At 38.0% G+C, this 14,844-nt stretch overlaps 2 protein-coding genes across 3 annotated transcripts; one reads left to right on the top strand and one right to left on the bottom strand.

Moving 5' to 3' along the window:
- The first annotated feature begins 497 nt into the window (after positions 1 to 497).
- On the top strand, positions 498 to 5,216 carry LOC107044577 (UDP-glucuronosyltransferase). The gene is made up of 5 exons (XM_015266509.2): positions 498 to 986; positions 2,026 to 2,445; positions 2,923 to 3,154; positions 4,144 to 4,369; positions 4,797 to 5,216. The coding sequence occupies exons 1-5, from the start codon at positions 579 to 581 to the stop codon at positions 5,080 to 5,082; spliced, it is 1,572 nt and encodes a 523-aa protein (XP_015121995.1). The 5' UTR covers positions 498 to 578; the 3' UTR covers positions 5,083 to 5,216.
- A 2,174-nt stretch (positions 5,217 to 7,390) lies between these two features.
- Positions 7,391 to 14,605, bottom strand: LOC107044576 (protein yippee-like 1). Of its 2 annotated transcripts, none has more exons than XM_015266507.1 (6): positions 14,130 to 14,605; positions 11,038 to 11,198; positions 10,257 to 10,413; positions 10,145 to 10,188; positions 9,949 to 10,057; positions 7,391 to 9,071 (listed from the first exon to the last, which is right to left on the bottom strand). In XM_015266507.1, exons 3-6 carry the CDS (start codon positions 10,356 to 10,358, stop codon positions 8,982 to 8,984), a joined length of 345 nt encoding a protein of 114 aa, XP_015121993.1. In that variant the 5' UTR covers positions 10,359 to 10,413; positions 11,038 to 11,198; positions 14,130 to 14,605; the 3' UTR covers positions 7,391 to 8,981. The 2 variants fall into 2 exon arrangements, with proteins under 2 accessions (XP_015121993.1, XP_015121994.1); XM_015266508.1 differs by having other exon boundaries at positions 10,257 to 10,409.
- Between the last annotated feature and the right edge of the window lie 239 nt (positions 14,606 to 14,844).

The following is a 14,844-nucleotide window of genomic DNA, read 5'->3' as shown; positions in this document are numbered from 1 at the left end:
TCTTCATCCAATCAACATCAACCGTCTTTCACCTCTACAATTGGGTTTTTTTTTTTTCAATCCATTGAGTTTGGTCGAAACTACGAATGTTTTTGTCATTAACCCCCAAAAAAATCGTTGGTTTTTTATTTTTGTAAATATGTTATGCACCGATCTATTTTGATCATTTTGATATGTTATTCAGGACATTATCTATCGAATTGATATTTTTTCATCACCGGTGAAATAATTTAGCAGTTAGGCAATTTTTGCGTCTAATTTCACTAAAGTCCATAATTCCAAACAAAACACGTAAAAAATCAACTCGCAGAGAAACTAACAGAAATTCGAAATCTGTTGACTTCTTTAGATAAATAAAATTGTCTGTCATTCCTTGAACTTCACCATCGCTCCAAGTATTACCTCACCCGACCTTGATAGCCCCTCAATCCCCAGAGAGAACCACTGACACGTCACAGGCCACTCGACTCGAGATACGAGGAAGTCGCAACCGAGTAGTGAACAGTCATTCAGTTTAGCAACAGAACGCAGCGAGAGCTCCTCGTCATCCACTTGGCAAATTAAATAGACCCATCGTTATGTCGCTCATTCGCTCTCTACTGCTGGTGGCAGGAGTGTTAATCCTGCAATCCGAAAACACAAGTGCGTTGAGAATTTTGGGGGTCTTCCCCCTCCCTGGGAAGAGTCATTTCATTCTGGGTGAGAACCTCCTGAAGGAATTGGCGAGGCGGGGCCACAGTGTCGACATGGTCTCCCATTTCCCCGCGAACAAACCGATTCCAAATTACCGCGATATCAGTCTCAAGGGGTCAATGGCCATTGCTGTTAACAATATAACGTTCGCGGAGACGAAGCAGTTCAACGGGTTCTCCATGGCTTTCTTCGTCAGACACACGGGGACCGAACTGTGCGATCTACTTGGGAGCCCTTATTTCGAAGAACTGATGAAGACGCCGAAGGGAACTTATGATGTTATCATTGTTGAAGTAATTACATGTGATATTACGACATTTTTTTATCGCTATCATGACAGATAACTGAACTTCCAAGGTGCTCTTACAATATCATGGTTACTCCGACGCAATTGTTTTGATCAAGTCTGTAAATTTCACGAGAATTGCATGCGGATTCTTCAGGAGACATTTCAATGGATAATTTTTATAGGGAATCTAATGTAACTTTATCGTTATCTGTCTTGTAGATAAGGTAGTGATTAGCTCAAACATTTGTTGAACCGGAGGACACGATTGAGATTGAATTTCAGACAATGTTTTGAATCTATGCTAATTTCAGACTGCGAAGTAGTTGATTGTTTATGCAGAATAATTTATTTCCGTAATGACTTTCGTGATTACGAGGTTTTTATCGGGAATTATGTCATTTCAGCATGAATTGTTTACAGTTGAAGACGAGATTGACATTTTTTTAATCGGTCGTTTTTTATTTTTTTGTTATAAGAGGCCTCGAGAGTAATAAAAGGACTGAAACGCGGGAAAAACACTACGTCATGAATTTTCAGTCAAAGGATCATGAAAAAATCTGAAGAAAAGCTTAATAAATTTGTTCATTTTTTCGGAACAGGACGAATCGAGTTAATGGTGATCTGATGAGGATAAATAATTTTAAGAGATGTTCAAAAATACGAGTTGGTTGGTAGGTGGACGCCATCTTCCTTGGACGCCCCCTCCTTCCCCCGTCAGCGTATTCAAAATGGCGGCGCCCCCACCTCGCGTTTTCAAATGTTTCTTGAAGTTATTTCTCCAAATTATTTCTTGAAATTATTTTCGGCATCCATTTCTATAAAATGAACAAATTTTTTTATCCATCTTTCATTTTTTTTTTCATTTGTTGTCGGCCGAGAATTCATGGCGCAAAGTTTTTTCCCCATTCTAATAATTTTTTTTTACTCCCAAGCCTCTTAATGCGAATTCATTTCTGTACAAAAAACATCTGATGACATTTAATTTTCGAGAAAATCCACTCTGAAAAATTTAAAATAATTTCCATAAACATTTATTTTCTCAGTTATTTACAGCGCAATGTTTCATAGCCCTCGGTAAGCACCTGGACGCTCCAGTTGTCGGACTTGTAGCCTCCAAATTACACGATTGGTTATTCGACCCTTTTGCAAATCCCCTAAACCCGTCCTACATGCCGAGTCTCTTCTCCAGCTTCACTCAACGCATGACCTTCTGGGAGAGACTAACAAACACATTCATCATGAACGTGATCGGCCTTCAGATCAATTACTACTTGCGCGAGCAAGTTGAACATGTGGAGAAGTACTTCAACAGGAGAATCTCATCGCTCAATGCGCTCTATGATGATGTATCTCTGTTGCTCGTGAATGAGCACTTCAGTATTAACGAAATTAAACCCGCGACACCTGATGTCATCGATGTTGGTGGCCTCCATGTCCATGACAGTGATCAGCGTCTCACACCGGTGAGTGAGGCTTTGATTTATTAGTTTCATATTCGACGCGCAATAATTGATGACTGAATCTCATTAGTGTAATAAGATGAATGGTGATGATTTGCAGAAAATTAATGAGTGGTTTTTTCGTCGATCTGCGGGAGACTGAGGTATATCTAGAATTTGTTGTATCTCTCATGAATAAGATGATGATTTGGATATGAAAATGATGATGATGATCTTAAATTAATCAACGGATATGCTTGGTTGTGTCAAATTTAATAGGTGTGATAAGTCGTAAAGTGAGATCAAAAGCTAATAAATCCTATACGGATTTCTAATGCATTAATAAAAAAAAAAAAAAAAAAGTGAGATCAATGACAATAATGTGAATAAACATGAATGATTTTTGTGTGAATCTTTAGGAATTCAGGGGAGATTGAAAAATCTTTGTAATACTCTTATGAAGATGACGCTCTTGATGATGATGATGATCTTAAATTTCAGGAATTACAAAAATGGTTGGATGAAAGCAACAATGGTTGCGTATACTTCACCTTCGGTTCAATGATCAAGATTGAATCCCTCCCCTCGGAAAAATTGAAAATTCTATACGAGACATTCGAGAGGATAGCGCCGGTGCGGGTGCTCGTCAAAATCGCGGATGCCACGAATCTCCCCAAAGGTTTACCGAAGAACGTTATGACGTCGCCGTGGATGCCGCAAGTGGCCGTTCTGAGTACGTGAAACCTCACCTCATTTGAATAATAGGGAACTTGCATGAATTTAAAGAAATGCTTTGAAATCGCTAGTGGCGTCACAAGGGTGGTCGAACGCTGGACCAATCACAGAATGGCTCGAGTCAACCTAACCCAATCTTCACGTGCGCCTTATCCAATGGATGATGGCGCACTCCCCACTCTCCTCTCACTCGACCAACGGAGCGCTCCCCAAGAACTACTAATGCCACTTGTGATATCATCACCAAAATACAATTCAACCTATCATGAGTTATAGTATAATTCGTGATCGCAACATAGATGTGGGCGGCATCAAGCGATTTCTAAACTAACTACTCTTGAGGGCCAACCAATGAAATCACGGAGAACCCAGTGATCTCATTGACTGACGCCTATCATTGGTTCACTCCCAGTGATTTCATTGGTTGCCCCCCAAGAGGAGTTAGTTTAAAGCCCACTTGGTGGTTCTCACATCTACGTTGCGGTCGCGAATAGTCATTTTTAGAAAAAAATTGAAACGAAAATCCCCAGCATCGATTTTTTTGGCCTGCTGATTTGGCGCCGATCTGCTCATATATATGAGTAATTTTCAAGGAAACGGTCTTAAAATTTTTTTCACATCACTAGTGTATGAAATAAATTTTATTTAATAAATTAATAATTATCGAAACTCTCGCATGTGACTTGCTGTGGTCAGTTCCTCACTACTGAAATTACTTTTTCTATGTTTTAAATGAAGCTACTTTTTTAAAGTGAATAAAAAAAGTCATGTCAAGAAGAAGAAATCCAAATTTTCGAATTCTACCGTTTTCCAATAGCGTTACCCCCACCTTGCGCTGGATCGAACGGACGTCCAGCGGAGGGGATGGGCCTTTACGATCCGAGTCTATTCTTATATTTTTTGTTTTGTTATTTTCACAATTGAGCTCCATGCAAGTTCCCTATTCCATATGCCACGGTTTCATTAAAATAAAAATTAATCCTTTAGAACACAAAAATGTGCGAGCATTCATAACCCACGGAGGCCTGCTGGGAACTCAGGAAGCTCTGGCTCACAAAGTTCCGATGATTGGGATTCCCCTTTTTGGCGATCAGCATACCAACATAAATAGCTACGCAAATAGAAAAATCGCAATTGCACTGACTATTGAAACGCTCTCTGTGAAGTCCCTTACGGATGCAATTAATGCTGTTCTAAAGGATCCTATGTACAGGTAATAAAACGTCGTAATTACCATGTTTTCACGATGCAATTTCAAAGGGTGAATGTAAGAATACTGAAATGGGGAGAAAGTTTAGGCCATGATTTCTCAGCCAAAAGGGACTGGAAACGTCTGAAAGATGATTTAAAAAATTTGTTCATTCTATAGAAACTGGATGCTGCGAGCTGAGGGTGATCTGAAGAGGCTAAATAATTTTATTAACTGTTTAAAAATACGAGGTGGAGGTGTCGCCATCTTTAGAACCCTTGCGGCAGAGGGAGGGGGTATCCATGAAAGATGGCAGCGCCACAGCTGTCAACCTTCTCGTATTTTTAAACATTTTTCAAAACTATCTATCTTAGGAAATGAACCAATTTTTTTCCCCGCATTTCGGCAGTTTTTTCTTAATCCCGAGGCCTCTTAATTGATATGTTCGCAGCAAAAATATCGCTCACGTGTCCGAGCTCTTCTTGACCCGTCCAATGACTGCTCTCGACACAGCGGTCTACTGGGTTGAATACACAGCGAGACATGGAACAGTCTTAAAATCACCAGCAACTAAGCTATCATGGTGGCAATTCCACTTACTAGATGTCTATGGATTCATACTAACGTGTGTGCTAGTACTCCTGTACGTAATAAAAAAAGTGATCACAACTATCTGGAGGTGCTGCTGCAACAGAAATAATGCGAAAGCAATTTCTAAATCTAAGAAGAATAGATAAGGTTTTTCCATCAGTAAAATTTATAAATAGTTTGTCAAAAGATGCCTCATTTTTAATATTGAAATGTAAACCCTGTATTTTATACGTCAAAAAATACATTTCAATTTGAAAAAAAGATCGAGGAAGAAAATACACTTCGAGTATTGGCTTTTAATATTTTTATTCATAAAAAAATCAACTTGTGATTCCTTCCATCTCACTTCGACCAGTTTGACAAAACAAATTCCTATTCACTCCGTATATTTATTGCTTTGTTTCTATTTATCGGTGTAACTGAATTGAAGTAAATATCTATGTATTATTTAATTAATCGTGAATTCGTGGTTACAATTTTATTACATAAAATTTCAACTGATATTTCACAAACAGGTGGAGATACAATGAAACGGGAAAATTGCAGAGGAGAAAAATAATTAATTCATTTTTTTTTTATAATTTTTAGTATTTTTTTCACCACATTGATATCAAAAGTACTCTCGAGAGACATGTAGAGGATTAGGCCGTCACAATCACACGCTCAAGCACTCGTAATTCATCGAATTTCGAATTTTATGGGTTTTACCATTTGAATGTGCGATTTTTGGTTGAGGATGGCATGGAGATCTTGAGGAAATTTTCAAGATGTTTGAAAAAAAAGTTTTTCATCAATTTGAACAATTTTTAATGTTTAAACAACTGCCACGATCCATTTGTAAAACGGAAATGTTTTAAAAAAATAGTTTTTTTTTTCAAAATTAATTTTTTAGATTTTTTCAAGCAATTTAATTGACAAATTTTATCTTTCAAAATCTCCAAATCGATACTCGTGACATTCTCAATCAAATAATTTTTGTAATGTGATTTTCCGTGTTATTGGTCGTTAAAAGGGTTAACAATAGGAAGTTGAGTGAAATAAAAAAAGATTCTTTGGAGTTTATCTCGAGAACGGAGTGGGGTGGGAGGGAGTTGCGGGCGTTGGTGCTGAAAATTCCGGAGAAATCCCCTTTAAAACTTGAAACGAAAGGCCATTTTCCTCTTCTAGTCCTCAAGACCTCGAAGATCTTCCATTTTCACCTCTGATTTGATCGAGGACTAGCTGAACAAGATGGCCGTTCACATCGTACCCCAAAATGGCGACCTCCCGGGCCTTTCAAGATGGCGCCTGCATCATTCATGATTAACTTGTACTTTCTCAGGTAATTGCTTTATATTTTTCCGTAAAATTTGAATTTTCACACGGAAATTCTACGCATCTCCTTATTCCACTCAACGAAGGATGAAGAAATCGAAATTTCAAATGATAAATTATATTCGTCCTAGTGCACGTGCAACAAACAATATCACGATTTTTGTTCGTGATTTAAAAAAATTGTTAAATGATTCCGATGAAAGACAAAAGAATAACAAAAAACATGTAAACAATCGTTTTTTTTAATGAAAAAATGAATAAATCATGAGTTACAAAATTATGTCTACCATCTGAATATTCACAATTATTCAGATCCAATTTCACTATGTGAATCACACAGACTAAATGAAAAAATAGAGAAAGACATGAGTGATTATCTATAATACAGTATTAATACCATTCAACCATAAAAATTCATTCTCATCGATATTTAACACCATTACCCTCCTTCAATCTCTCACAATTATTATTATTATAATTATTTATTTTTTCATCAAATTTTATGTTTGAAATATCTCCCACTTTACATTTCTTAACCGCTAGATTGGGATTAAGTGAAATGAAGAGATCAATTTCTATTCGCATTCTTCATCACGTTCGGGGTATAAATATCACGGTCATATTGCGGGGAGGGAGATTGAGGAGAGGAAAATTCTGTTGAAGAAAAAAAATTGAGGTTTTGGTTTTTGATGAATATCTCGGAATCTATGGCAGACAGAAAAATTTTTCTAAGAGCCTTTTTTGTAGAAAACTTCAAGAGCTACAAGCAAAGTTATTACAAAATTTTTCGTATCTCAGTTGGATTCAGAGATATTTGGGAAAAACTAACTTTGGATACGAAAAAATTAGGTTATTTTACAAACCGATAAATCGTATCTTAAAATGGATTTTCAGGACTGGCTACATAAAATTTTGTACATCGCACGGATGAAAGAGTATTTTCTGACTCATGTGATTACGAACGTCGCCTCTGGCGAGACGACTTGAAATCTCATTCGTCTGAAAATACTTTATGCGCCTAGTGATATAATGTGCTCTTTTTTTCCTAAAAATTAATTCCATGTTAGTTTTTGCTCAATATCTCAAATTCGAAGGGAGATAGAGAAATTGTTGTGATGAACTTTTTTGTATAAAATTTAAATGCCTGAAAAAAATATAAATCTAATAAAAAATTTCAATAATTTTTTTTTCATGAAAAAAAAAAAACAGGGCAAAAGGGATTGGCCAGGTGTTCACCCCGAATCCTTGAAATATTCCCAACCAATAATTCTCATCCTATCACATTAAGCTACAGGGAATCATTCCCAAAAATTTAATCTTCCATCTCGTCATTTCAATTAATCACAGAAATCATTAAATGAATTCCTATAATATTTTATATAGGCTTTTCTCATAACACTAGTGTAGGCTACGCTGGGGCTACAATCTGGGCATTCTCAGGCTCAGTAAGTTTATCCCAATTTTCATCTCTAAAATCCTTCCAATTATATTTTCATCGTCTCCCTCATCTCGACATCTCCCATTACTTCATCTTTACTAATTAATTAGGAATTATCGGCAGTGAAATTCCAACGATAGAGGCGGCAGGCAGGCAGTCAGTCCAACAAAGTCTGTGGCACACCCCCGCTGCACTCACATTACATATTTCATCTCATCTTATTTCATTTCAACATTATTTTGCAGTTTGTTGTCGTGAGAAAATTCTCATAGGTTATCTCCACAACAATGACATCCACCTAGGGAATTTTCGTGCCTCTTTCAATCCAGGGGAAAGGGGAGTTGGCAAGGATAGAAAAAATTGAAGTGTCAATTTTTTTACCCTCCCATTTTTGGGAATTCCCTCTTTTCCGTTTGTTAAAAGAATTTTTTGGTTCCATTTTTGGGATTCCCCCAATTATTCATCGGCACGTGTTTCCCCTCGAAGAAAAAAAATCGCCATAATGGCACCACTGTAACCACAGTTGACCCCCAAAAATCCCCGACAACTCCATCTTCACAACAAATTTTCCCAGCAACTCGACAATCTCTCGCATTTCCAAAAATATCTCTCAATATACAAATACTTAATCATCTCTTTCCATCATAAAATCCTCTCTATATGGCTCCACAATAATCCACATCCTCCACAATAATCGACTTTCTTCACTTCTTCAATTCAAATATTTATTTTCATTTCGAAAATGTTTTTTTTCCGGTTGGGAAAAACATTCTTGCGGCGAGAAAGATTTTTCTCACTGTGAAAAAATATCCGGTCGATAAAACTGTTTTCTTTTCTTCTTCTCCAAAAAAAGCTTTTCCTTTTCGATCAAGAACATTTTTTTTGAGAATGAAAAAATCTTTGCTTTCATCTCGAAAAAAAATCCCTGACGTTTCGGTATTTTTTCATTTTTCCTTCAGTGAAATTGTCCGGAACAGAAAAACATTACTAAGATTATAAATCACAAATGAAATCACAGACTTTCGTTGGTGGTTTTTTTTTGTTTTTTTTTTTTAATGTTTTAGGGGTAATGATGCTTTGTCATTTTCCTTACTCATTAGTTTCCGTTTTAGTTAGAATGATTCGAGGGACTGAAACATGAGGACAACAATGTATGGATTGTTTTTATGTTTAGCGCTTTTAGCCTGTCTCTCTAAGAATTATTAATTATTCACGTAATCTGCCTGTTCCAAGGGCTCCAGTGAGGGACTTTATCTAGTCGTGATCCCCCACTTTTGCCCTGGCGACGGTGGTTCATTCCCATCCATTCTCCTTTATCATGTGGGCAAGTTCGATTATGAATTTGCCCTCCTTGTACTTCTGACTTGATTCGAACGCGTGCTCCTGGAAATGGGAATTCAATATTTTCTTATTCGATGAAATTCTCACACTTAATGAATTAACAGCGGTAATTAATGATTCAAAATTCTTCAAGATCCCTTGACCCTCAACTCCGTTTGACCCTTATGATCACTTTTTTTGTCAAAAAATGGCCGGAGCCATGTATTATGCTAGTCTCCCGCCATGCCGCCATGATTGAAAATGGTGATGGTACGATAATTATGGCGATGTTTACTGCGACGATTTTAGCGACATTATGTGCGATAGTTTGAGCAATGTTCATTACAACCATGAACCGATAATTTTATCAACATTAAGAGCGACATTAACTATCATATCGAATCCCATTGACAACTGCGTCATCGTTTCCAATTATGGCGGTAGTCAATCGCGATGTAATTGGCTGAAGCATTAAAAAATTCTAATGTTCACCATTTTAAAGTCTATTATCGGGATTTAGTCATTTTTGGACCGCTGAACTCCCGATTTTCTATTTTATATCTGCCTGAAAATTCGCTGCTCTCTTATTCAATGAAATTTTTACCTCTAATCAATTAATATCGATAATTAATGACTCAATACGTTTTTAAATACTATCATTTCGTGCAGTCCTCTTTCCCTCTTTTTCGAGCACAGCCCCGTGTGATAGAAACACTGGAATGAAAGGGTCTTGAAGGTCAAACGGGGAGACGAGTGGGGTAATTATAAGGGTCAAATCGCCAGAAGGATCGAAATGGACTGTGATCACTTCGCTCGGCCCTCACATTTGACCCCCAAGACCATTTGACCTTTACGATCACTTCGTTTGACCCTCACGATTGACCTTCCGTCAAAAGATGCCCAGGAGAGTTGACCCTCAACACTATAAAAAATAACTCACATATTTCCAGCCGAGTGTCGTTTTACAGCACTCGCAGTATATATCCGCGACAGCATGAAGACCTGTCAGCAGAACTCTTTCCTCAGCGGGTCCGCAGCCCACGTTAACTCTACAACAATTAATTCCCATTAATCACAGCAATCCCTGAATATTCATGACATGGCGTTACCACCATTGAATTCAAAAATAAACTTACACTGAATTAAATAGATAGGCACGACCCTGGCTGCCCTGGAAGGACTGCAAAAACATTATTATTAATCAAGCGTCCAAACTAATTGGACAAATAAATTGAGAACGGAACAAACCTTGGAGATGAGTTCGTCGTGATTAGCTAAGTGAGCACGGCAGTGTATGCACGAGTAAGTGCGATGGCAGGAGGGCAGATAAGCTTGAAAAGTTTTGACCATCTTTGCGTCAATCTGACTGTTATTATCTTCTCGGGCCCCTCAATGTATTATCTTCCTTCAAGGAACGAAAAAAAGAAATGAATTTCCATTTTTCACCCAGATTTTTCATTTTTTGCCTACATTTTTCAATGCAAAATAGTATATTTCATCACTTGTGCGTAAAGTGAAATTTTACGCACGGGCTGCGTGCGCAAAATCCCACTTGCCACACATTGTGATGAAAAATCGGTCTCGACACGTGTGGGAAGTGTTCTTTGACTGTTGGGAGACTAGCATTCACCTTCCCCGGGTCAAAAAACGCTTTTGTGTTACTCGTGCGTAAAAACCACTTTTTCAGACGCACGTGTAACACATCCTATTTGTCGTGATACCTGCCGAGTTCATTGTTCGGAAGGATAGTGGGAATAACATTATTGTTTTTGTGCACGAGTGCGTAAAACAGACGCTTTACGGACACTAAACCGTTTCGAAAAGTGCACTTTTTCAGGTAGGTATCACAAAAAATGAACTATCAAAAACATGTGGGCTCTATTCCTCTTTTATTCAAAAGAATAATTTTTTTTCCTGAACGAAAAATCAACTGTAACTGGGTTTTCTTACAGTTAATTTTCCGCCGTTTTAGAACTAATTACTGAGATCTCTATTACTAATGACAGAAGGAAATTTGGGCATTATGTACCTTCTCTCGATCAAATAACCGATCATCGAAGAAAAACAATGGATTGTTATGGTTTTTTTAATCCGTTCGCGGGGTGTTGGTGCAGTAGTGGCCCCGTTCACCGCCGCCTCGTACTCCGATCAGCTGTTAAGCTGGTTCAGACAGCGCCGGTTCGGGGACACCTAATGTAAAAGTGACATATTATTTTTTTTTCTTCAGTTGAATGAACAATGTCTTCCAATTCTTCAGGAAATCCATTCTCCTTTTTCGTAAATGGGGGGGAAATGGGGCAAAACTAGTAAAAAAGTGAGGAAAGGTCAAATGAGAGAAACAAATGAAAGGTTAAATGGGTCAGCTTTCGAGGGTTTGACCCTCTTAACCCGTACGCCTAAACGTGACCCCTGGTGACCCTCAAGACTGTTTAATCCTTGAACGGAAAAAACAAAAGAAGGGTCAAACGCCCGTAAGGGTCGACTCTTTTAACCCTCTTTACCCTTCCGTTTGCCCTTTCCCAATCTTAAGCCCTATTTTGCCCCTATTATGACTACATAAAGACACTTCTTCCTCAAACGCTTCAAGTTTCCCATGCTTTCCAATTACTTCTTCGTAATTATTCAACGCTTCTCCATAAAACGAAAATATTTTCTCACGGAATTTCTACTGATCTCCTTATTTATTCATCGGGAAGTTGACTTTCTGATCCATATTTATGCATCAACGGCAATATTTGTATAATACAGCTGGCTTAATAGCGCCCTGTCTGACTTACGAGCCGTCAACCACGAACGTCTAAATTATTTATGATTTTTCAATCATCTTCTTCTATTTTTAGTTGCAAAACATGAAACCTACGAAAATAAACAAAAACAATCAATTTTCCAATTTGAAACTCGTAAAACCGATTGCATCGAAAAATAAATCCAACTGATAATGTAATTTCCGTTAACTTATCACCCAATAGTCGCATCTCAAAGCAAAATAAAATCTACGAGCCAAAAAAAAATTAAAATTAAATGGAGGGGACAATGACTCTTCCAGAGGAGTAACAGACCAAGAGAACTCGGAATTTATGCTAATAATGTTTAATTTCAGCCTCAAAACGAATGAGTCATGGCGTTCAATTACACGCGAGGTGGATTCGGTTAATGACAGCGTCCGAATAGTGCGTTGAAGACAGAAAAGAGTAGAAAAAAACAATGGGACAGGGATTATTGCATGATGGAATGCATAAAAATGACCAAAAATAAAAATAAAAATAATGATTGATCACTTTCTCAGAAGAATGAAGAGAGGTTTCTGGGGAGGACTTCAGAAACGACTTTTGCGGGGCTAGAGGTCACGAGGGTCAAAATTTGTGGACACAAAATCTCCTATTTGACATGATTAGAAAATTCCTTTGTTCGCTTGTTTGATTTTACGAAGAGAGCAACAAGAAGAGAATGACATTTCTGATCTCAAGGGTCGAACATAAGGGAGAAAAAGCCTCTTGTTGACTTATTTGATGTCACAAGATCGGTAACAAAGAAGACATGACTTTGTGACCCCGAGGGTCACACAACGAATCGTTGACAAGGACTTGTAAAAAAGGCATTCAGAATTCCAGTGTTATCAATTTTTTATTCATCCTCATCCTCAAAATCAGATTTAAAAAATCATGAAAATTTATTTACATTTCCGTTTCAATCATGTCATGTGGGTCGTTGCAATCTAGAGTAGGTCTAGATTACCCCACAAAACGACAAGAAAGGAAACAGAAACACCACCAATTGGCTTCAATAGAACTATTCTAAACTGACGAGTACCCCAGTTTCACTTTGAAAAATCCTACCAACAACTGACGATGGTAGTGGCGAAAAAACAAAATGTAATGTAATATGTTAAACCGATAATTCTCATGCAGGAGGTTAATCACCGAATATTGTTAAAACAAACGGCAGTGTAAATAATTCAAACTCAGAACTGAGCACTGAGCAAAAAAAACGCAAGTGAGGAAAGACGAAACGTTGGCATCGACAACAATTTATTATTTAATTATTCTCCGATGGTCACATTGAAATACTCAAGGGTCGGGAGACCTCACTTGAGCTGAGAAAAACCCAAAACCAAAAGAAAAAAATTCTCTATCGCCCTTAGTTTTGGAGATACGTAAAATGATTACATATTTGGAATCAGCGACATCGAAAACATAAATTTAAATAGTACAATCTACTGAAGATAATCGTTATTTCCACAAAAGAACGAGAAATTTCAGGGTTTTGTCGAAAAACAGTAAAACGACTGGATCCATTTCGTCTAAAATTTGACACGTTCTAAGTTATATGAAGAGGCTTCGATCGCATCATTAGTTTTTGAGTAATTGTGAACGAAGGCATGTTTTCGAAAATAATCAAAAAACATTGTAGTCCTTGAAATGTACATGTAATCGTATTAATCTAGAATACGATTGATGTTCGGGGTGATTACAGTATCTTCCTCAAGTTGGAAAATAAAAAATTGAAATTCAGAATTTTGGGCTGATGCACTCGAGCGCTCGTCTCCCTCCGGCCCTCATCGCTGTCTCTGGGCAGCTGACACGGGACCCTATCAGCTGAGAGTGTATACAAATCCGGATCGGAGTGAGTGGAACAGAGCGCGAGGTAAATGGCAACAAAGGATGGAAAATAAAACATTGATTTTTTTCCCTCGAAAAATGCCCCAGGATCGAAACACATCCCCGTAAACAACTTTATTATCTCAATGAAAAAAAATACATGATTGAACAGATGAAATGAACAAATGTCTACAGCACTTGGATACAATAAAGAGACAAAGAAATGTGCTATTGCGTAGTTGAAATGACCCAACATCGAAGGCTCGCGGGTTAAAACCGATAAATCCCGTCGTTGGACGCTGGAAAAAATGGCTGAAATAAAAATAATGAAAAAATTTGTCAATTCCTCAGGGGTCACCTTTCTTCCCCGCCGAACCCTGCGAGCGCTAAAAAAAATGAAACGTGAGAAAAAAAACAGAGGACGATCGAGCATGCGACTGGGCAACCGAGGAATCTCACCTCCAAACAAAGGAAAATCCATGGCTCGCGAAAATTATGATTAATAATAATCCTAGTTTTTTACCTCCATATGCATCCGTGAGGCGACAGCCAACAGGCACAACCGCGAATCCGCGTTCCCTTCACTGTTTTCGGTTTTAAGAACTTGAAAAAAAAAACAGTTTGACGAACAATCAAGTAAACACCAAGCACTTCAGACAATTTTTTTCACTCGTGTTTTACACGAATAATTGTCTCTGCGTTCTTTCATAACTGTCTTCAAAGCGTTCGCAACACCTCGATATTTTCGAAAAAAAAAATTCAAATCCTGGCGATATCTTCGCAATTTGTTTGGGGGAAAAAATTCGTTTTCTTCTCTTTATCCCTCGGATATCTGAACGTACCGAGTCGTGTGTCGACACTGAAAGTGGGGGGTCACGACAGAGATATTCAACTGTTCGCCGTTGGATACCGTTTTTACTCGTTTTACGTCCTTTTTCAATTTAACAACACGTTTTGTACCTGTCTTACTTGCACTCAGTGCGACTGGGTATGCCGATGTTCGATTTATTTTAAGTTTTCTAGCATTGGCACTAGGGAGGGGAGGGGAGGCTAGGGCGCAGGCGTGTGGTGGGTTTTACGGAGGCTCCGGACATCGCCACTAGGGGGATCAGCCCCCCTCCCGTCTCTAGACCCGCCAACAGCTGCCGTGACGCTGTTTTTTTTTATTGGCTGGATTTTTTTTTAATGGTGGGGAACAAAGAAATTTCATTTGTTTTTTTTCGATCTGCGGGAGGGGG

Source organism: Diachasma alloeum, unplaced genomic scaffold, assembly GCF_001412515.2.
Source record: "Diachasma alloeum isolate Michigan unplaced genomic scaffold, Dall2.0 Dall_scaffold_00760, whole genome shotgun sequence".
Classification (NCBI taxonomy): domain Eukaryota; kingdom Metazoa; phylum Arthropoda; class Insecta; order Hymenoptera; family Braconidae; genus Diachasma; species Diachasma alloeum.
The sequence above is the reverse complement of the archived record's forward strand: the minus strand, read 5'-3'. Positions and strand labels throughout refer to the sequence as shown.

Coding starts and splice junctions, on each gene's coding strand:
- LOC107044577 (XM_015266509.2), top strand. CDS start 579: ATGTCGCTCATTCGCTCTCTACTGCTGGTGGCAGGAGTGTTAATCCTG. Junction 2,446..2,922: donor GTGATCAGCGTCTCACACCG/GTGAGTGAGGCT, acceptor CTTAAATTTCAG/GAATTACAAAAATGGTTGGA. Junction 3,155..4,143: donor GCCGCAAGTGGCCGTTCTGA/GTACGTGAAACC, acceptor TTAATCCTTTAG/AACACAAAAATGTGCGAGCA.
- LOC107044576 (XM_015266507.1), bottom strand. CDS start 10,358: ATGGTCAAAACTTTTCAAGCTTATCTGCCCTCCTGCCATCGCACTTAC. Junction 10,189..10,256: donor ACGACGAACTCATCTCCAAG/GTTTGTTCCGTT, acceptor ATGTTTTTGCAG/TCCTTCCAGGGCAGCCAGGG. Junction 9,072..9,948: donor CGACACTCGGCTGGAAATAT/GTGAGTTATTTT, acceptor TCCCATTTCCAG/GAGCACGCGTTCGAATCAAG.